This window comes from Lycium barbarum, chromosome 10, assembly GCF_019175385.1.
Source record: "Lycium barbarum isolate Lr01 chromosome 10, ASM1917538v2, whole genome shotgun sequence".
NCBI lineage: Eukaryota > Viridiplantae > Streptophyta > Magnoliopsida > Solanales > Solanaceae > Lycium > Lycium barbarum.
In genome coordinates, this window is record NC_083346.1 from 52,117,143 (window position 1) to 52,139,811 (window position 22,669).

Genomic DNA, 22,669 nt, shown 5'->3' on the forward strand with positions numbered 1-22,669 from the left:
TAGAAGAAACGGATTGTCATATTTAAGTAACAGTAAAAGAATATCAGGTCAAAGGCAGTATATCAGGCAAAGGTACTCACTGCCGTCATTAGCAATCTTCTCAGCACAATGCCGTCTTTAGATGGTAGTATTCTCAACACCAAGTTTGCAACGTCAAATACACCAGCAGCTCCATCAGAAGAATAAGCAAGAGATGCTTGAGGATTTGGTGCCACGATAGAGTTCAAATAAGCAAGAGATGCTTGAGGATTTGGTGCCATGATAGTGTTCAACCCTTTCCTGGAAAGAATTAGCAGTCAACATCCAAAACGTACTAGGAGAAAAAGCTTCTAATAGTGGGCATGTCTGAAAGAGCAGCTAAAAGATGCAACCAAATGCAGTAGCAAATAGGCGCATCAAGCCTATTCTTTCAGACTTCCTCACTGCATCAAATTTTAACTGAATGATGTACGAAATGTGCATTTCTCCTAATATTGCTTGGAGAGATGTAAACGTTCAGGGAAACTAATTTTCTAATAGTCCACTGTCCCATTCCTCAGGCTTCTTAAAAATATTGCCAATACCATAGCTTGTGATTCCTCGTCAGTGAAAGAAAGGATTAAGACGAAATGACTCATTTCCTTCTCTTCCCTCCTTATTCTCCTGCTAAAACATCTCCATTCACTCAAAGACATAATACTGCTCTCAAGACCCAAGGACACAGAGTGCCTTTCACCACTGGATACATGGAATAACAGTTTTTTACATCCTTTGAGGAAGCAGTTAAAGAATAAAAAGAAAGCAGGCACTCTAATCTCATATGAAAGAAGATATGAAGAACTGAGAAAGAGAAGTAGAAAGACATTACAAAAGATAATGAGAAGGTCAGATAGCAACAATGAGCAGTTTGGATCTCCTATATCTATTGAAAATTTTGTCTCTTTCTTCCATTTTGCAAAAGTAACAGAAGAGGATGTCATAGGAAGAAGCATTTAAAACACACTAAGAAACAACACTAACAACAACAATAACAACATACACAAGTGGGGTCTGGGGAGGGTAGTGTGTACGCAGACCTTACCTCTACCTTGGGAAGGTAGAGAGGCCGTTTCCGGGAGCCCTTGGTTCATATAAAGACGAAAAATAGGCAGTAGCAACAAGCAAAAACAATAGCAAGATAATAAGATAACCGAGGCTAAAGAAACAACAAATAGTAATAGAAATCTAAAAATAAGAAAATACAAAAATAATGCTAAAACTCCAGGAACGGAAAAGAAATGCACCGGATTGCCCACTACCCCTCTACCCTAATTCTCGACCTCCACACCCTCCTATCAAGGATCATGTCCTCAGTGAGCTGAAGTTGTGTCATGTCCCGCTTAATCACCTCACCAACACTAACATTCACTTAAAAATCTGCTGAATAGAAAAACAAAAAACAAGTGTACAATGAACAAAGGACTATGTAATGGTACCTAGTCGCCGCCACTCTTAGGAAAAGAGCTAGCTTTTGCCATTGAAATTCTTTCTTTCTGTTTAATACCACCTGAATAGGAAACAGAAACATAATATTGAATAAAAGGGTTATCCAGAAGTCTAAAAGTCATCTTTTTGTTAACACTATCACTCTATCGGTAAAAATAGACAAAACAAATTGTATAACAGAACAAGGAGAAAAAAATCTCAAGGTAAGATAAGCATGAAGCGGTTTCCAGTATAAGAATCAAGTAAGAGTGTAACGTGAGGTTCTGCAAAAAGAAAAAAACCCTCACCTACTTCCCTTTAAAACAACATTTACGATATGCCTAAGTTTTGCTAAAGTTGATTTTCCCCAATTAGATATGAGATTATTAAGTCAACATAATTTCATTCACAAGCCAACTACTAGATAAAACAGTAAACAGAATAAGCTTGGTGAACACCAATTTTGATATGTCAGGGGAACAGCATTAAGGTCAATTGCAGTATGACTAGAGACCAAATATATAAAGCTGTAAAGTACCGAATGTAGAATTTTCCTCGAAGCAACAGAATTATCAGAGAGAAGCTTCCGAACAACATAGGGAAATGCAGCTTCAAAAGTTTTGAAACTTGGATCTCCAGCCACTGCCAATCCTGAGAAGATGAGTGGAAGTTACAGTATACAGTTTTGTTGGAACAGAATAAGAGGAAGTTACAGCTATACTGTTTTGTTGGAACACAATAAGTATACTGTTAAATATTCAATCCAAGAAGGAACCTGCCCTAAGTGCGGTTTTCGAGATGAAACAAAGGAAGAAGCTGGTTGCACCATCAAAACTCCATGCATATTCAGACTGGGAGAGGGAGCAACATTGTTATTTGATAGCATCCAAGGAAGCCATCATGAGCTTAGGAGATTCCAATTACTCAATAGTAGCATAAGATGCCTTGGGAGATCCATTCAAGAAGCTTTCAAGATCCACAATATGCTAAACTAGATATTTGAAAGGAGGATATCAAGATTTAAGGCAATTAGAAGCCTCAAGGGAGCAAAGACGCCTCAAAGGATCAAAGAAGGCCTGACTGCCCAAGACGGCTTTCGCGACTTCCACTCGCGATTGTGGAGGTAGCTGATTCTGCAGAAACCGCAATCGCAGAAAGTAATAAAGTTTTCAAATTATGCTAATTCTTAGCTTTACTAGTTTAGAGGTAGTTTAGGTCATTTGTTAGTTCTTAAATATAAATAGTTTTTATGTCTTTATTTTTGGAGACTTGAATTTGAACTCCTTTGTGAGATTGAGAGCCTTTGTAGATCTCCAACTTGCAATGGTACTACATTGAGAAATCATGCCTCTTGATGGTTCCATATAACTTGGTGTTATTTGATTCCTATTATATAAGGTATTTGGTTTGTTCTACCAATGTCTGTTATACTCAAAGCTGCGTCTAGTTTATATCTTCTACTTATTCTATTTCTATTTTGTGTTTTGTTATTTAATTTCCGCTATCAGTTTGATATCAGAGCATAGGCTAGTGTTCTGTTTCTACAAATACTGATTATATCTTTTGATTCCATCAAAAACTACAAAACAAAAATTAAAAAACCAAGACGACAGAAAGTTTGCACCATTGTTGAGTTGCTTGGAGCATAAGTTTTGATCAAAATTTGAATTCAATTGTAAATTTTTGATTGGATGTGATTCGGCATTGTTGAAAAATAGTTGAAAATCAAGAGGAGAAACCAAGACATATTGTGTTTGAACCACCTTAGGTCAATCTCAGCTTTATCGCCACCAATGGTTTTGTGTGAGCCAATTTTTTCCAGTTGTAACTATTGTTCTTAGTTACTTCCAGTTTCACTACTCATCTGTACTGAGAAGGCAAGGTCTAGTCCTCCTCTTTGTACCATTTCTGGTGGCTATAAAATCGTGACTCGGTTAACCAAAAAAAAAAAAAATATCAAATTTCAGATATTTTGGAATTGACTAGACCTAGTTTTGGATTAAAATTGGAAGCTAAAATTTGGAAGAATAGTGAAACCCAGGTGACAGAAAGTTGAATTTCAGGGATCCTCGGAGTCACAGAATTAAAAATTTCAGCCAGTTTTGTAAGGCGAAGCCCTATCCGCAAACTCAGTTCGCCTAGTTCCACAATTCCAGAATACATAAAATATATAAAAAAAAAAAATCTAATTCTTGGATTCTAAATATCATGACATTATTATTAGATTATTCCATTATAGTCTCAGTGATTCTCCTGACTTTCAACCATATTCTCGTGCTCCTTCTTTTTCCTTTTTTCTTTTTTTTTTCCTAGAAGGTACTTTCATGTTATTTTAATGTCTAAATTCCCTTTTTTTAGAAACACCGTAATCTATGTCCAATTAACTACATAGCCAAAAAAATACTTATAGTGTGTCCATTTGTCAGTTAGCCTAACTAGAATCTGTCTGTCCCCTAGTGTAACTTATTTTTAAGCTCACCCTCTTTACTTATTTGTCTTTCCCTCTTAGAATTACAACAACGGCATACCCAGTGTAATCCCACAAGTGGGGTCTGGGGAGGGTAGAGTGTACGCAAACCTTACCCCTACCTTGGCAGGTAGAGAGGTTGTTTTCGATAGACCCTCCCTCTTAGAATTGATCTCTGCAATTTAAATTTGTCTATGACCTCAAATAGAAACACATGAAATATCATCAATGAATAAATTTTAGGTGTAACAGAAAGAAACACTATAACAAAATAAGCACTTCCGCTCTTGAAAGAAGGGATAGAAATTCTCCATGCAGGTGAGTGGATAATGAGATTTATGCTGACTATATCAATTTGACTCTCAATAAACAAAAAGTGACAAATATATTGAGGCAGAACAAGCATGAAATTAGCAAGTACTCGTTCCATCCAAATTTATGTGGCGGTGCTTAACTGGCACAGAGTTAAAGAAATAACCAAGGACTTTTGAAACTGTGTCCTAAAACCTATGTTGCTCGGAATCTTCAAAAATATCGACGGGTGCGTGTCGGACACTCCAAAAGTAATGCATTTTTGGAGAATCCGACACGGGTGCGGCAATGAAAGTGAAGAGTCCTCGCAACTTAGCCTAAAACAAGCCATAGATATTTGTGTGGCTATAAACCATCTCATTAAGGGTAAAATGGAGAGTTAATATTAAATTGTTTCTAAATAAGTATGACATTTTTTTTGAGATAGATGAAACATGAAAGTACGCTACATCAATTGGACAGAGGGAGTACTTTTTCATTAAATTAGCATGTACTTTTATGTCGAAATAACAACACTGTAAATATAGTAGGCAATGTTTAAACAACATAGCTATTAAGATTACTGCATTTCATAAGAAGGGATACTTGTAACAAAACCAAAAAAATTGACCCCTTTCCATTAATGTGAAAAGCCTGCTTTAATTACTTATCGAACCAATTTCAAGTAATACTAAATAAAATTATTTTGACCTTAATCTCAAGACATACACTTTTCAAAGGCTGCACAATGGTCAAAAGTTAAGGTCATTTGGTGCCCTTGCTTTATCTTACATGGATCCTTCTTTTACTTTGATGTACTCGTGTCAAAGAAGTGTGAGAAAGTGTGGGTACTTTGTGGGAATTCTTCAAATTGAAGTAAAAAATGTCAAAAAACTTGACATGCTCATACCGAATACTTAATCCCTACCACATACATAACCATAAACAGATCCATGTAACATAGACTTTGCTTAGAACCACCCTTTAAACCAATTTCCCTAATCTTTGCATCCTCATCCCCGAGAAATAAGTAAATCTCACTTTATAACATGGTGTCTTATCTCACCACTAAAATCCTTTATTTGATCAGGCAACAAAATTACTTCGTGATTCTCAACCAGTATCATGTATCATCAGAAAGAGCAAGTAGTACCTTCAGAATCTTATGGAGATGGAGTAAAGGTTCTTTTACAAGAATATAAGCAATTCACACAAATTTCATTTGGTGAGAAAACAAAAAGGCAGACGTTTGCCAAAAACCAGAAAGATGAGTATAACGAAAGGTAGTAAAAGTATATCTCCATAATAGTGCAAGCCAAAGATGGGGAAGACATTAAAATAAAAGACTGTTTCCGCACAGATCACGAAAACGGAAAAAGAAGGCTCCATGGTAAAACCTACATAACATGACAGGATCAGAATGGATCAGCGAGTTTCTTTCAGCATTTCCACAGTCAGATTTTCTTTTTCATTAATGGCGCTCTCCGTGGTTCTTCTCAGCTCATAGTGGATTAAGAAAAAGGGACCCTTTATCCCCTTTTCTCTTTATCTTTGTAATGGAGGCTATTCACAGCCGTTCAGTTAAATTGGATCAAAGGTTTTTTCAGCCAGATCTAGAAAACAGGAGTCTTAGAGGGTGTTTGGATTGGCTTTTTAAAAGTAGCTTATAAGCTAAAACCTAAAAGTCATAAGTTGGGAATACCCAACTTTTGGCTTTTGGCTTATTTTTGTACTTTTCTTGCCTAAAAGTAAGTGTTTTTAAGCACTTTTTATCTTTACCAAACACCACACAAACAAGAAAAGGGCTTAAAAGCCAAAAAGCACTTAAAATAAGCCAATCCAAACACCCTCTTAATTTTACCGACATTCTCTAACCTGATGAAACACTGATTTTTGTGAAGCTGATTAACAAGAAGTCCTATTCCTAAGGTTGATTATCCTTGTTTCTAAGGTTGTCTGAGGTCTCCATATCAATTATTCTAATTCTCTTATATCCCGTCAATGAGGTGTCCAATTTACATCAGCTAGCTCACATGTTTGGTTAATGGTTAAAACATAGGTATCTTACCAGCTAAAAGTCTTGGCCTTCCACTGGGCGGGAGTTTCTAATCTTTATCCATATGGGAAGGATTCGTGAGAAAGTGGAGAAGAAACTTTCCAACTGGAAAAGACAATATTTATCTTTGGGGGGGCAAGCTTAGGCTCATCAACCTTATTCTATATACTTTTTCCACCTGTACAATGTCTCTCTCTCTTTTTTTTTTTTTTTTTTTTTGGAAACAGGTAACATTTTGTATTATAGACCAGTATTGGGAAGTACTGAAAACCCCTTTACAAGAGAAAAAGGAGAAAAAAAAAATTAAACAAGAGTCACTGAAGCATAGCTGCAATCCTAAAATGAATCAAGAACATCTAGGATTGTCTCTGTATCTTCAGGGTATGTGTTGATTTGGTATTAATGACTAAGATTGAGATGTTGATTTGATATTGATGATTAAGATCGATAGCTTAATTTTAGGAATATATTGTATTGATGTGAATGATTAAGAATTGATTGTGTAATATTGTCTTTCCTTATTTAGTCTTAGAACTCATGTATAAGTACCCATTCTTATGGATTGTATATTCATTCAGAAATACAAGAAGCCCTTTCTTCTTGCTAAAAATCTTCATGGTATCAAAGCCATTGCTGCCTTTTTGAGGTGAGTTTTCTCCCTCGCAGCACTAGGGTTCCGTGTTTTATCAAAGAGGTCGAGTTTTTCTCTCTCTTTGTGGCTGTCCGCACAAAAAACTCCTCCCGTTCAGTTCGTTTCTGGATTATTTTTCTCTGTTGGGTCGCTGGAACATTCTGAGCCTATCCCTATCAGTTTTGATTTTTTTTCCGATCACCGGAATTAGGATTCCGACGTGGCAGCCAACTTTCCGGCGATTTTTTCTGGAATTTTTTTTTCAGTTCTCGGGTCATAGGCCTATTCTAACCCTTCCCATCCAGATAATATGGGTGACACTACTTCTGGAGAGACTTTGTCTCAAGATGAAGTTCAATATCTTCGCCGTCTTCTGAACAAACTTGGCTCTTCTAATGTTGCTAGCCCCAATTATGTGCAGTCAGGTATTGCTTTTAATGCTCAGCTTAATTGTTGGATTATTGATTCTGGTGCGAATAGACACATGACAGGCTCTTCTAAAGGCCTTCAAAATTACTCTCCTAGTCCCAAAGGAGATTATGTCAGAATAGCCAATGGCTCCCTAACCCCTGTCTCTGGAACAGGTTCAATCTTTTGTACTCCTGATATTACCTTATCATCCATTCTTCATGTGCCTGATTTTCCTATTAACCTATTATCTGTTAGCGCTATCACCAAAGAACTAAACTGTAGTGTCAGATTCTTTCCTGATTATTGTGTTTTTGAAGACCTTCATACAGGGAAGAAGATTGGCAGTGGTAGATTGCATGATGGCTTATATTTGATCGATGGAACTTGAGACTCTGGTCAGGCCTTTTTTGTAGGAAATAAGGATGTCAACCGAGAAATAATACAGTGGCATAGACGGTTGGGACACCCATCTTTTTTTGCTTTAAAAAAGTTATACCCTGGTTTATTTTCTAGAACTGAGTTTGAATCTTTGTCTTGTGATGCATGTGAATATGCCAAGCACACTAAAAACTCTTATCCTCTGAGTGACAATAAAAGCACAATTCCCTTTTCGACTATTCATTCTGATGTCTGGGGTCCTACTCAAACACTTTCTTTGTCTGGTAGTCGATGGTTTGTTACTTTTATCGATTGTTGCACTAGAATGACATGGGTATATCTGTTAAAAGCCAAAAGTGAAGTTTTCTCCTGTTTTAAGTCATTTCATAAGATGATTTGTACTCAGTTTGAGGCTAAGATAAAGATATTTCGAACTGACAATGGCACAGAATACATGGATAAAACTTTTGGAGCTTACTTGGAGTCTTTTGGGATAATGCATCAAACTAGTTGTCCTTATACTAGTGCACAAAATGGGGTTGCTGAAAGAAAAAATAGGCATTTGTTAGAAGTAGCAAGATCCCTTTTGTTTACTATGAATCTGCCGAAGCCTTACTGGGGGGATGTCATTCTAGTAGCTGCCTACCTTATCAATAGAATGCCACTTAAAACTCTTAATTTCCGGAGTCCTTTAGAAGCTTTAAAGGGTAAAAATGACTATACTGTTCCTCCAAAGATATTTGGGTGTGTTTGCTTTGTTCACGCTAGGAACTCTGGGAAACTTGAACCTAGAGCTCTTAAATGTGTTTTTATTGGGTATTCTCCAACACAGAAAGGGTACAAATGTTATCACCCTCCTTCTAGGAGATTCTTTGTCAGTATGGATGTTACCTTTCGGGAATCTGAGCCCTATTTCAGTATTACACCATCACCTCTTCAGGGGGAGAATTATAAGGAAAAAGAGATGGTTTTTCCAAGTTCTATTGTTGAAACTACTGCCACAAGGGAAAGTGAAATTGGAGAAAGAATTCAGGGGGAGACTATTGAAACTACTGCCATAAGAGAAAGTGAAAGAATTCAGGGGGAGACTGTTGGGCGTTTAGATAGGCCTGATTTGATTACTTACTCAAGGAGAAATAGAGCAGAAGAAGCCATCATGCAACCTGCCGAAGCCGAACCTTCTTCTTCTAGTGAATTATCTATACTTCCTAATGAGTTAGATTTGCCTATTGCTCACAGGAAAGGAGTCAAATCTTGCACTCAACACCCTTTATCTAACTTTGTTTCCTATAATTCTTTATCGCCCTCCTATAGAGCCTTTTCCTTGTCTATTTCTTCTGTGTCTATTCCCCAGAATTGGAGGGAAGCTTTTGCAGATTCTAAGTGGAAGCAAGCTATGATAGAAGAAATGAAGGCCTTATCAAAGAATGAGACTTGGGAACTTGTCGCATCACCACCAGACAAGAAGTTGGTTGGTTGCAAATGGGTCTTCACTGTAAAATATAAAGTTGATGGTTCCATTGAAAGGTTCAAAGCAAGATTGGTGGCTAAAGGATTCACTCAGACTTTTGGAGTGGATTATCAAGAGACATTTGCTCCTGTTGCAAAAATGAATACTATTAGAATTCTTCTATCTTGTGCAGCTAATCTTGATTGGGACTTGCAACAGTTTGATGTGAAGAATGCATTTCTTCATGGCAGTGTTGTTAAAGGCGAGAGGCGTGGCGAGGCGAGGCTCCATCGCCTTTTATGGCCATGGCGAGCAGGCCTTCAAAAGGCGAGAAAAAGGCGAGAAAGGCGCTAATGGCGCCATGGCAAGGCGCCCAGTTATGGCGAGGCGAGCAGACCTTTTTAAAAAAAAAAACAATTAAAAGAAGTGGAGGACTTAAATAAAAATAGCAGCTAGGGTTTTTTGTTTGCCTCCTCTCTTCTCCTTCAAGGTTTCAGGTACGTCTCTTTCTCCTTCTTCTTTCTTATTTTCGACTTCTGCTTCTTCTTCTGTTCTTCTTCCTTCTTCTTCTTTTTTTCCGGCGACAACTGCCCTATTTCCGGCCACCTCTGTTTTTTTTTCCTTCTTCTATTCTCTTCTTCTTTTTCTGTTTTTTCTCCTCTATTTTATTACCCTCTGTTTTTTTCTCCTCTGTTGTTTGCTCTGTTTTTTTCTCCTCTGTTTTTTCCTCTGTTTTTTTTTTCTCTGTTTGGACCAGTGAGGCAGTGGTTGTTTTGCTCCTATTTTTTCTGTTCAATAATTGTTTAAATTTTGTTATACAGTTATAAACAGTAGGTTCAAATTCAATGGACTTTTAGTATTGCACTATTGCTTTAATTTTAGTGTTGTTTGTCTTGTCACTTATGAATTATTGAGTCATTGACTCATTCAAGTCCTAGACTTTTAGTATCTACTATCTACTTTTAATTTTTGGAATTGAAATATTTGCTAATATGTAAGTGAGATTTTGATTATTTACATATGCAATTAAATATTTTAATTTTTTGGTATTTATTGGCGCCGCACTTCAAAAAGGCGAGCGCCTCGCCGCGCGCCTCGCCGCGCGCCGCGCCTTAAGGCGAGGCAAGCCCTTGTCGCCTTTTGTCGCCGCGCGCTGTCCAAAACACTGCTTCATGGAGACTTAGAAGAAGAGGTGTACATGGAGATTCCTCCTGGTTTTGGTACTGAACAAAGTCAAGGAAAGGTATGCAGACTGAAGAAAGCCTTGTACGGATTGAAGCAATCTCCTAGAGCTTGGTTTGACAAATTCTATAAAGCAATGATCTCCTTTGGTTACCAACAAAGCAATGCGGATCACACCCTCTTTATACGACATTTAAAGGGTAAACTCACTCTTCTCATAGTTTATGTTGATGACATAGTAATGACAGGAGATGACAAAGAGGAGATGACCCGATTGAAGAAGTTGTTGGCACAGGAATTTGAGATCAAGGATCTAGGAAAATTGCAGTACTTCTTGGGAATTGAAGTTGCTAGATCAAAAGGAGGAATCTTTATTTCTCAAAGAAAGTATATTCTGGATCTCTTGAAAGAAACAGGTATGACAGGTTGCAAACCAGCAGAATCACCCATTGAAAGCAATCACAAACTACAAAGCGGAGTTGGAAAGTCAGTTGATAAAGAGAGATATCAGAGGCTAGTTGGAAGACTCATTTATCTCTCTTACACTAGACCAGACATAGCCTATTCAGTCAGCCTAGTGAGTCAATTTATGCATGATCCTCGAGATCCTCATATGCAAGCTGTCTTTCACATCTTGCGGTATCTGAAGTCTGCTCCAGGAAAAGGTCTACTTTACTCCAGACATGGTCACCTCCAAATAGAAGCCTTTACCGATGCAGATTGGGCTAGGTCTTTAGATGACAGAAGGTCTACATCCGGTTACTGTACACTCGTAGGAGGAAACTTGGTCACTTGGAGAAGCAAGAAGCAAAGTGTAGTTGCTAGATCAAGTGCGGAGGCAGAATATAGAGCTATGGCCCAGGGTGTTTGCGAACTTTTGTGGTTACAAAAGTTACTAGAATAATTGAGATTGTCTGAAAAAAGGAAACTTTCCTTGTATTGTGACAACAAGGCTGCAATCGGTATAGCTCGAAATCCAGTCCAGCATGACCGAACAAAGCACGTTGAAATTGATCGACACTTTATCAAAGAAAAAGTCACAGGTGGTGTCTTGAGTTTATTCCACGTGTCATCAGAAAAACAACTAGCTGATGTGTTTACTAAAGGCCTCAACAAACGGACTTTTCATACACTGGTTTGCAAGTTGGGCATGTGCAACATCTTTGCACCAACTTGAGGGGGAGTGTTGATTTGGTATTAATGACTAAGATTGAGATGTTGATTTGATATTGATGATTAAGATTGATAGCTTAATTTTAGGAATATATTGTATTGATGTGAATGATTAGGAATTGATTGTGTAATATTGTCTTTCCTTATTTAGTCTTAGAACTCATGTATAAGTACCCATTCTTATGGATTGTATATTCATTCAGAAATACAAGAAGCCCCTTCTTCTTGCTAAAAATCTTCAGTATGCATTTGTACACCAAAAACAAAGTAGCATAACACAGTTGAGCTTGATCATCTGAATTGTACTACTTCTATTCTCAAAACATCTCGCATTCCTTTCTTTCCAGATTGTCCACCATATACATGCTGGGATGACCCTCCAATTTCTTCTGCTCTTTGCCCCAATCCCAGCCTCCTCCCAGCTAAAAAGAGTCTCAACAATCTTGCTAGGCATTGTCCAAGAGATGCCCCTGAGATTGAGAAAAATCTTCCATAACTGGCCTCTGGCCTTGCAATGTAGAAATAAGTGTCTTACAGTTTCAGCTTCAGTCCCACATAAACAGCAGTTTGAGTCTAAGGTGATGCCTCTCTTCATCAGGTTCTCATGTGTCAGCACAGCCTCCTTAGCTAGCAACCAAGTAAAGCAAGCAACCTTGTGTTGTATCTTTACTTTCCAGATGTGTTTCCAAGGACAAATAACAGTCTGTGAAGCTATTGTGTTCATAATCTTGTACCTAGATTTGACCATATGGCATATACTGCCCTTTGGTATGTCCAGTCCACCACAGCAGTCCTCTCCATCTTGCACCCCTTGAAAAGTTTCCAGAAGGCTAAAAAGTTCATTCAACCTGGGAATTTCTGAGTCATTCATCATTCTCCTGAAAATCAGCTTCCAACCTTGAGGTGACCACATCTCAGCCACTGTCTTATTCTGATGTTGAGCCAGAATAAACAGATCAGGAAAGGAGTCCTGCAAGCTCCTACTGCCCAACCACTTGTCTTTCCAAAAGAGTGTTTTGTTACCATTCTGAACTTTAATGACAGAGTGTCTCTTTAAGAAAGGCCACCAAGCTCTGATGGACCTCCATAAGGTCACACCATATGAATTATTTGCCTCCTTGGTGACCCAGCAATCCAGTTCCCCATACTTTATCTTGATAACATTTACCCAAAGAGATTGAGACTCCTTGGAATACCTCCATAGCCACTTCACTTTAATGCCTTACTATGATTCTTCAGATTTTTAATACCAAGACCACCCTGTTTTTTGCAAGTAATCAGTTCTTTCCACTTTACTAAGTGGAAATTTCTTTTGTCACTGTTCCCTTGCTAGAAGAAAGATCTTCTAATCTTATCCAGTCTTTGAACCACTCCAGAAGCGATAGGGAATAGAGATAACATGTAAGTTGGTAGAGCATCAAGCACTGCATTAATCAAAGTAAGCCTGCCTTCCAGAGACAAATACTGAGATTTCCATCTGGACAACTTCTTTTCACAGTTCTCCAAAACTGCATCCCATATTTCTTTGGACTTTGACTTTGCACCCAGCGGCATCCCAAGATAGACAGTAGGTAACTGACCCACTTCACCTCCCAAAATTGAAACCAACAACTCCAAATTAGGGACAGAGTTAATGGGATAAATATGGCGTTTCCTCCAATTGATATGAAGTCCTGAGATTCCTTCAAAATAGACCAAAATGAGTCTCAGATACTTAACCTGCTCCTCCTCTGCATCAAAAAAAAATAAAGTGTCATCTGCATATTGAAGGTGAGACACCTCCAAACTCCTGTCACCTCCTCTGGCTACCTCAAAACCTGAAATCCGCCCATTTGATTTGGCTATTTTTATCATGTTGTTTAGACCCTCCGTGGCAAGAATGAATACAAAAAGAAGACAACGGATCTCCTTGTCTAATCCCTCTATGAGCATCAAATATGTATTTGAGTCTAATAGTATTAGGAACTTCCACTCCTGATAGAGGATGTAAGCTAATGGCTTCTTCCACTACTACTTCTTCATTAAAGGGTAATGCTGCCTCTATCCCTTCATCTATAGCTTCTCCTGCAACTCCTTCTGGCCCTTCAGAAGCAGTTAATGCATTCAACTGCTTACTCTTGCATTGATGTCCCGGGAAATATCTATCTCCACATTTGTAGCACAAGTTATGATTCCTTCTTGGCCCTATTCCACTTACATTAGCCTGCCCTTCCCTGGACCAATTTCCTCCTGTTTTTACAGTACTATTACTTGAACTTGAACTGTATGGTTGAGTTATACTCTTGTTCCAAGGATTCTTGTTCCTCTTATTATTGCAACCACTCTTTCCTGGTGCCTAGCCTTATCAATAGCTTGACTGAAACTTTGGGGATCTGACAGGCTCACAGTATTCCTTACATCCTCCTTCAATCCTTCAATGAAAAATTCCAGGAAAACCTTTCTGGTATATGAGGATTCCTAATCATTACCCAGGTTTTTAGGTCTTCAAACTTCTCTAAGTATTCATTCACTGTACTCTTCTGTTCTATCCTTTTGAACTCCCCCACCAAATTGAGTTTACACAACTCTTCACAAAACTCCTTCCAGCTAATGGTATTCTTGCTCACACTGTAGGCAAAGAACCATGCTTCAGCCTTGCCAGTAAGATGAAGAATTGCTATTTCTAATTTCTGCTGAGAATCTGTAATTTTGTTGTACAGGAAATATCAATCACACCTTCTCAACCAAGCACAAGGATCTACATCTTCGAAGTATGTGATCTCAACTCTAGGAAGGTGGTTGCTTCGTGTTGAAGGCATCTCTATTGCTTGTAACTCCATGGCTCTACCTCGATTTCCAGATCCTTCTGATTGGGTTGTATCACCTGGTGCGCTACCAAGTATACCATTCTGAGGAGGAATCACCCTTTCCATGAGTAGATCGAGTTTTTTGCTTAATTCATCAAACCTAGAATTCGATTCTGCGATGTGATTTTGTAATTGTCCATCCAATTTCTTTATGTTTTCTTCTGTAGCCTTAGCTCTAGTCTCCGTAATCATCATGGTGCCAGGATTAGGCTCTGATACCAATTGTAATATTCTTATGAATTGCGGAATTGTAAAGTAGAAATGAGGGCAAATTTGTGGATTTTATTAGTCACCAATCCAACTGTTACAACTGAAATTGGAAATGCAAAGGAAAACTAAGGTACAATCTCCATCACCATTTACTTGGATGAGAATCAACCTGATAAGAGAAAAAGAAGAATTGGGTGAGAAAGGATAGAGAGAGAGAGAGATTCAGAGAGAAGATTTTAGAGAGAGGATTTGTACCGGAAAATGATTAACTGACTTTCCCAAATTCGGTGGGAGATATTTATTGAGCTGGTTTGGAAAATGAATCTACACCCTTGGATTAGACTAATCCTGTCCGTCACTTTTATTCACGTGGCCCCTTCATTAAACAGCTAGCGAACAGTTGGTGTACAGCTGGAACACAGCGTGGCCGTCACGAGCTTCTCACGTGCCCTCCTCCTAAATTCAATTACCCCCAAATCGCCCAAATCCATTCCCATTTCTCAACCCTAATCGTAAACATGGACATTACAAAGCTCTTACAAGGTTGAATGTTTCACCTGGTTAGTTGCTAGAGAGGCGTGTCTTACTCAGTCCACCAAATCAATCTTTTCCTTCATTGCGAAGTCACTAGCCAAATCAGGACCATGTTAATCAACAATAGGGGAACTACCTGGATAATGCCTAAAATCACCCTGGAGTTTTTGCAAAGCTGGGGGTGGAAAGGACTCAGTAAAAAGGCAACTAACTTTTGGATCTATTCCATCTATGGTCTACCATTTGGTGGATAGTATGGACAGAAAGAAACCTCAAAAGATTTTAAGGCAAAAAGGAAAATGTAATTAACCCAAGTATAAATCTTTTTTGTTCCCAATTTTTTTTCAGTCAAGTATTTGTACAAGATGCAAATGATATTAACAACCTGACCAGTGAAATGCACGAATTGTAAAGCTCTTTCACCAGCACAATCTTTCCGCTGTTTTGATTCTAAAAAATTCTTATCCTTATTAAAAACAAAAAGTTAGTTGTTAAGAAATAAGATCTGGGCATATACTTATCTACCTTCTAAGGAGGCAAGAGAACGAAGCAGAAGGGTGAAGTATGGTGGCATGCGGAAATGATACTTGTATGCTACAGACACGATTTTACTCAAAACCTGCAAACACACACCACAATAATCAGTCATATAACAATATGATGGTAAGAAGCAGAGATATACACGGTTGTTTCACTGTTATAACAATATTTTACTTAAGACTATATTAAGCCTGTGCTGAAATCAAATGAAACGCTCTGAAAATTCAGGAAGGAACAAATGACATTAGTGTATACCAATGATCTTATAGAGCATATGACAGCTTCATCTGATATGTAACTCAACATTTATGAAGAAAAAAAGAAAAAAATTCCAGACTGATATGATCGAGGATGAGCTTTCTAATATTTTTTTTGATAGGTAACTGAAAGAATTTTATTGATGTGAAGAGGGGGCCAAGTTTAAGAAAAAGCTGGATAGAAGTACATCTAAAAGATAACTTTACAGTGAGTGTAAAGAACTAAGAAAACTCAGCCAACGCCTTCGGCTCTAAAACATTTACCGAGGTTATGTTGCACCAAAAAGTAAGCAAAAATATACATTTGTGCTTTAGATTAACTACATTGTCCTTTTTGTTATCAAAAACTCTAGCATTTCTCTCTCCCCATACGACCCATCAAACTACCGCTGGGATAGACTTCCAGATGTAACCCGGCGCTTTATGCATATCCTGTTTGTGCAATTGTGCCACGAGAGGAGAAAATCAACCGTGCTCCTAGGCATGCACCATTTAATACCCACATGACAGAATAAAATGCCAAATCTGACTAGTGAAGCTGCATAGCAGAAATAAGTGGTTCGCATCTTCCCAATCCCTTCCGCATGGAGAGCAACAACAACAACAACAACAAGCCCAGTGGAATCCCACCATGTGGGGTCTGGGGAGGGTAGAGTGTACGCAGACCTAACCCCCACCTTGAAAGGTAGGGCGGCTGTTTCCGAAAGACCCTCGGCTCAAGAGAGGAAAACAAGACAAAAGGTCAGATAGGGCCAAGCATATCAAAAACAATATGAAAACGAGGAATAACAAAAGCGAGAAAGTAATGGTAGAAAGTAGCATTAACTACCATAGATAAATAAGATAATCAAAGTACAGAGGCCCAACAAATATAAGCAGAAATCAAATGGATAAATCAAATGGCAATAAACGAATGAGCAAAACTACAACTACTATGGTGAAAGGATAAGCAACCTAGCCTTCAATCCTAATTTGAGTCCTCCACAACCTCCTATCTAAGGTCATGTCCTCAGTAAGCTGAAAAACTGTGTCATATCCTGTCTAATCACCTCTCCCCAATACTTCTTTGGCCTCCCTCTACCTCTCCTGAAACCGTCCATAGCCAACCTCTCACACCTCCGCACTGGAGCCTCTGTGCCTCTCCTCTTCACATGCCCAAACCATCTCAGTCTCGCTTCCAACAATTACAAAAATGTTTTGCAAGTTGTCAAGAGTAAGGCATTTTCCATGAGCTACCAACCAAGCAAAACATTTGACTTTGTGAGGCGCCTTAGTTTTCCAAATAGTCTTCCAAGGCCAAAGGGATTGTGAAGATGTACCGATAAGAGTGCGATAGCAGCTTCTAACCGAGGAGACACCTTTAGAGTTGGAATTCCAGAAAAGAGTCTGAAGTTGAGCCTAGAGGAGGAGAAGTGTTGAGTAGCTCCAAAAGCCGTGAGAATTCTTCAACTTCCCAGTCATTAAAGTTCCTTCTGAAGGGGATGAACCACCCTTGGTTCTGCCATGAATCTGCTATGGACAAGAGGGTCTAGAAGCTTGTCTGAAAAGAAAGGGCAACAAATCCTTCAGAGGAGAATGACCAAGCCGCGCATCATGCCAAAAACTAATTTTCCTTCCATTACCCACCCTGAATGAAGAGTGATCCCCCAGCAAATCCCATAAAGCTCACATATATTTCCAGACTCCGAAGCCGAGAGGTGGAGAAGGGATGTTAGTGGTCCACGCTGAAAATAAACCATATTTAGAGCAAATAACAGATTTACAGAGGGGTTCTTCTGAATTGTGACGCCAAAGCCAGTTGCACAATAAACTTTTATTGTGAAGTGTCAACTTTTTAACGCCCAAACCTCCCATTTCCTTATCCTGAATAACAGTATTCCATTTGACGAGGTTGAAAGTTGTCGTTTCCTTGTTCCCTCACCATAAAAAATCCCTTCGAATCTTGTCAAGCTTATCGGAAACGGATGCAGGAAGGGAAAATAATGACATTGTATAGAGCCTTCTAATTCATTAGCTAGAAAAGCACTTCAGTACAATGAAGCAGGTATGACCAATAATGGCTCTAAATAATGTTAGAAAAGAATTAGCCAATACTTGTTACGATTTTTAGGCACTCCGGTTATGGCCAATATCAAGGTAATTGCTGCTAATGCAAGGAAGAGGAAGGCATTAGTATCAAGGGATTGTCATTTTAGATATTAGGTATTTTTCCCTGATCCCTCCTTACTTTCACTAGCAAACCAACCTCACCTTTAGTGTGGCTATTTTTCTAGACTTGCCCTACCTCCGGTTGCACCAATTTCCTTCTCAACCACTGCTGTGGAAATTTTTAATTTTAATTTTTTTTCTTTTTTGCACTATCTTCTTCTGATCCCCACCCCCCAATTATAGTCAGTAGAGTAATCTCGTGGAAGGATATCTTCGCCCCCCAACTTGTCACTCCAAAAGATAAATCATTCACCTTAAGTGTGGTTATTTTTCTAGACTTTCCCTACCTCCTGTTGCACCAATTTCCTTGTCAACCACCGCCGTGGAAATTCAAAAGATAATCATTGGCATCCTGATGCAACCTCACCTTCAGTGTGGTTAATTTTCTAGATTCTTTTTTTGGAACTGATAAAAAAAAATTAAAAAAAATTAAAACTAGAAAAATAACCACACTGAAGGTGAGGTTCCATCAGGATGCCAATGATTATCTTCAGTGTGGTTATTTTTCTAGATTCTCCCTAACTCCTATTGCACCAATTTCCTTCTCAACCACAGCCGTGGCAATTTTTAACTTTTTTTTTTTTTGCACTAATCTTCCATTTTCTGATATCTCTTCCCTCCAAAAAAAAAAAAGAAAGAAGAAAGATATCATTCTATTCCTCCATTTTTTGTAATTTCTTTTCTTATATTTTTGTCATTTTCATCCTCCATTTTGTTTTGCTATCACTAAGTTATTTTTTTATTATTATTCTGCAGAATGTGAAGTTGATACTTATAATTTTTCTAGTAACGGAGGTGTCTGGGCCAGCTTGCATGCACCTCGACTATTCCACCAAAGTACGTGCTACCTCCGACCAACACCTGTACCGGTAATTCTGCTACCAAAGCTTAGACAAATAACAAGAAATCACCTAACGTCTCGTCTCTCATGGGAAAGGAATAACCACTTCACAATTTAAATGTAGGAGATAGTGTTGGAAGCCAAGTACATTTTGGGATTAAAAGGTTGATTAGGTTCTAAAGCACAAGTTGAAGTCGTTCAAGTGACATCTTATCTAGTCTTATATCCAATGTATTGTACGCTGACAAAGAATCTATCCAACCCAATGTTCGCTCAGAACCAATCAAATCTGAAGTGGTAGCAAGTTGGCCTTACCCTCCACTTACCGAAGACCAATTACAATTTAAACTGAGGGAATAGTAAATGTTCTTGGCTACTAAGCTGACTAATTATTGTAGGCTAAACCATATGCTTGGGGGAAATGCTATAAATTAATGGAGCAGCTTGGTTAGGATTTTCCTTTTATCAGGTAAGATGTAATTTCATTAAACATGCATCCAGTAGATGCCTGAAAATTACAAGCAAAAGGATAGAAAAGAGAAAAAGTAGCTCCTGAACAGTGATTATCCTATATGGCTTCTAAGGAGCTAACACAGTCAAAAAGATGATCAAAATTATTTACTGTATGATGCTTACTCCAGCAAAAAATGTTTGTAAGACATCTATACTTCAAAGTATGATAGGAAAAGAGTTTCCTTCGAAGCATCTGCTATTCCTTACTAGCTATAGACACCACTGCAAGCTGGAACAGTCTACGAAAACTTTTTTATTGTGTTCCTTACATTCCATTGTCCCAACTTCAGTAGCTTCTCTGATGCTATAAGGCACAACCCACTGAATGCCAAAAAGACAGAGGAACATATTCCATATATCTGCTGCAACTAGGCAATGCAGAAACAAATGGCAGGAGTCCTCGGGATTTTGTAGGCACAGGTGACATCTCCTGCTGAGGGGGATGCCCCTTCTAATTAAACTTTCATGTGTCAAACCTCCTTTAAGAGCTACCCAGCTGCAGCAAGCCACTTTGGTTGGGATTTTGACTTTCCAAACTAATTTCCATGGCCATTCATCAATGATGCCGTTTTTCATGTGCATGTATTTGTAGCACGCTTTAAGAGAGAACACCTCTCTTCCACTGCAGTTCCATATAATGCTTTCATGCTTGCTTGGTTTGGATTATCTCACCTGATTGATTAAGTTGTTTTTTTGGGTCTAATCAGTTTTATTAATCACAATAAGTATTCAGCTATCATATGAAAAGATAAAATTTTGGAGCTATTACTTGCAAAAGAAACAGACTTTAAGCAGTATGTATAATTACTACTCTATAAAATCAGAAACTATTTTCATAATACAAGCCAACCAGGCTCTGTCCAGTGGGACCATCCATGTAACATGAGAAAGCAACACAAGTACTACTGCACATAAATTTATAATTCTTACCCGGCTAAACTTGATATCAGGAATTTCACCCTTAAATTCAACTTCCCCTAAAGCATCTTCCAAATCCTGGGTAATTTTTCAAAAAGTTGGTGATGCTAGTACGCAATAGAGCTGATATCTGTTTGAGCTTAAACCAGCTGGCTTTGAAATATGCAGCAGATACTTTTTTGCACCATAACACCATAAGATTGAAAAGTAAAAATTGATGAAATACGTTATGTAGATAATACCATGGTGACAAGGCGTAAATTAGTCCCTGGCTTAACAACATCCATTTCAGTTAGATCAAGCACAAGAGACCCCCAATCACCATTTACAATGTGCACAATGGATGCAAGCATAGCATACTGATGCTTCCTTTTCACCCGACAAAGCAAGCCAAAATCCAGAAACCTACAACAAGGGAGAGTTCAACAAGAGCAATAAGTACAAGATTCTAACTCCTTTGTGTCAAATAGAAAATTGATTATCTTAGCAGAAACTGTAAAGATACCCGATTTGTGCTGACGATGTGTATCTTAAATTTCCAGGGTGTGGATCAGCATGTAGTAACCCAGTGTCAAGGAGTTGAATTAATGATGCCTGTACTCCTTTGTTAACCTAGAGTAGTAGTTGATGGAGAAGAATCTATCAGCATAAAATGATCAATGATATTAGATAGATGCATCTCACATCATGCCTTGCAGAAGAAGATAGTTCCCTAATCTTTCAAGAAAACAACTCAAGTCTGCTTTCCATTTTCTTTTCAGATTGGTAGAGGAAAATCAAGCTGGTATTGGGTACATAGCGCAACTAACTTTTAATCACATTGTTGTTTGAGAATTTCCTTTAATCATATTGTTATTTTCCATAATCCATCAAGCACGGAGATATCTTCTTGCTGACTCCCTTTTCTCTTTTTTTTTTCGTTTTATAAGAACTGACTCCCTTCTCTCTATTGATTTCGATTTCCCACAACTATCTAAAGATTGTAAAAATTATTATATTATATAAGACGTTGACTTTGAATTATGCACCTCAGTAAATGCTTAGTAGCTTCACAATAAGGATTAAAATAAGGTCTTGTTCCCAGTGAAGTAAAGAATGATTAAAGAGCAAAACTAAATGCACCAGATCAAGCAGACGTCGTTTAGCTTCGGTTTGGCACCCCTCTCCATGTGTTGATTGATGAACAACAGAATCCTCTGTGGATAACATCATCAAATCAGTTGGACTCTCACCAACCAACCATTCCATAGTCAAAACTCTCTTTCCGCTTAGACCTTGATAAACATTTGGAACACGGATGAAAGAATATGTAGAATGGACTTCCTGCAGTAGATGTTTGACAATAAGGTGAAAGACAAAATAAGTAGAGCATATTCTCAGTTACTAATCAAAAAAAGAAAAGAAAAAAAAACAAATGTACAAAACAGTCTCATAGCTAGAGCATATTCTCAGTTACTCGTTGAAAAATAAAAGAAAGAACAAATGCAGAAACGAGCTCACCAATGATCCCGAAGAAAAGCATTAAACTCAGAGAAGACAATTTCATGTTTAATCAAGCAATTTAGGTTGGACCACAAAAATTTCATGGCAAAACAGTATGCGGTTGTTGTTTAATTGCTTCAAATAAACAACAACTTCAATGTGCACTCAGAATCAACTTAACAATAACAAGGAAAGCAAGGTCACGGTTATTATCTTACTTCTGTGATCCAGTCAAAGCATCAGAATGAACAACTGCTTCTATTTATATGACAAGGAGCAGATCAATGTCAGACATAGGCTTGTCTTTGTTACATTAACAATCACCACATTTGAACGAAAGAAAATTGAGACATCATCCTAAATTTGAAGACAATGCATCAACCAATAGTGAAGAAGATTATGTGAAGCTAATAAATCTTGCAGACACACACAAGGGGCACAATCATGGTACGAAGTTAACTTTTAAGGCCATCAAAAGCATCTGTAAATGCTAGTTGGACCTCATTTATACTTTTACAGACGCTTTTGTTTTTTCTCTAACTGCCTGCTCCCTTTCTTTTTTCTTCCATTTTTCTTTGTTTTCTTCATTTATTATGGAGGGAGGAGGTGGTACAAAAACCAACCAAATACCTTAAACTTCATGGCATTTTCAGCTTCGCAGGTGTAATCTAACTCCCCAACCAACCCTTTTCCAAGCTCATCTGCATAGAGACGAAGATCATTTTTCCTTTTTGCTATCTTCTGCACGAGTCCCAGCTGAAGCAATCAATTGCAAGGTTAGTCTTGAAGTCTACGATACACGAAAAAAAGAATCAGAACAGGTAATTTAGACACTGAC

General features: G+C 38.1%; 1 protein-coding gene across 3 annotated transcripts in view; it reads right to left on the minus strand.

Moving 5' to 3' along the window:
- LOC132615263 (uncharacterized) overlaps window positions 1–22,669 on the minus strand; it is a 33,717-nt gene that overhangs the window by 1,342 nt on the left and 9,706 nt on the right. For 2 of the 3 annotated variants that reach the window (XM_060329832.1, XM_060329834.1), the window contains exons 7-15: window positions 22,462–22,587; window positions 21,472–21,672; window positions 20,855–20,961; window positions 20,592–20,754; window positions 20,362–20,427; window positions 15,598–15,691; window positions 1,982–2,094; window positions 1,455–1,525; window positions 81–279 (exon numbers count right to left, since the gene is read on the minus strand). In XM_060329832.1, coding sequence (XP_060185815.1) covers window positions 81–279; window positions 1,455–1,525; window positions 1,982–2,094; window positions 15,598–15,691; window positions 20,362–20,427; window positions 20,592–20,754; window positions 20,855–20,961; window positions 21,472–21,672; window positions 22,462–22,587 — 1,140 coding nt within the window. The remainder of the gene's footprint in view (window positions 1–80; window positions 280–1,454; window positions 1,526–1,981; window positions 2,095–15,597; window positions 15,692–20,361; window positions 20,428–20,591; window positions 20,755–20,854; window positions 20,962–21,471; window positions 21,673–22,461; window positions 22,588–22,669) is intronic. The other variant, XM_060329833.1, reaches the window with a different exon arrangement.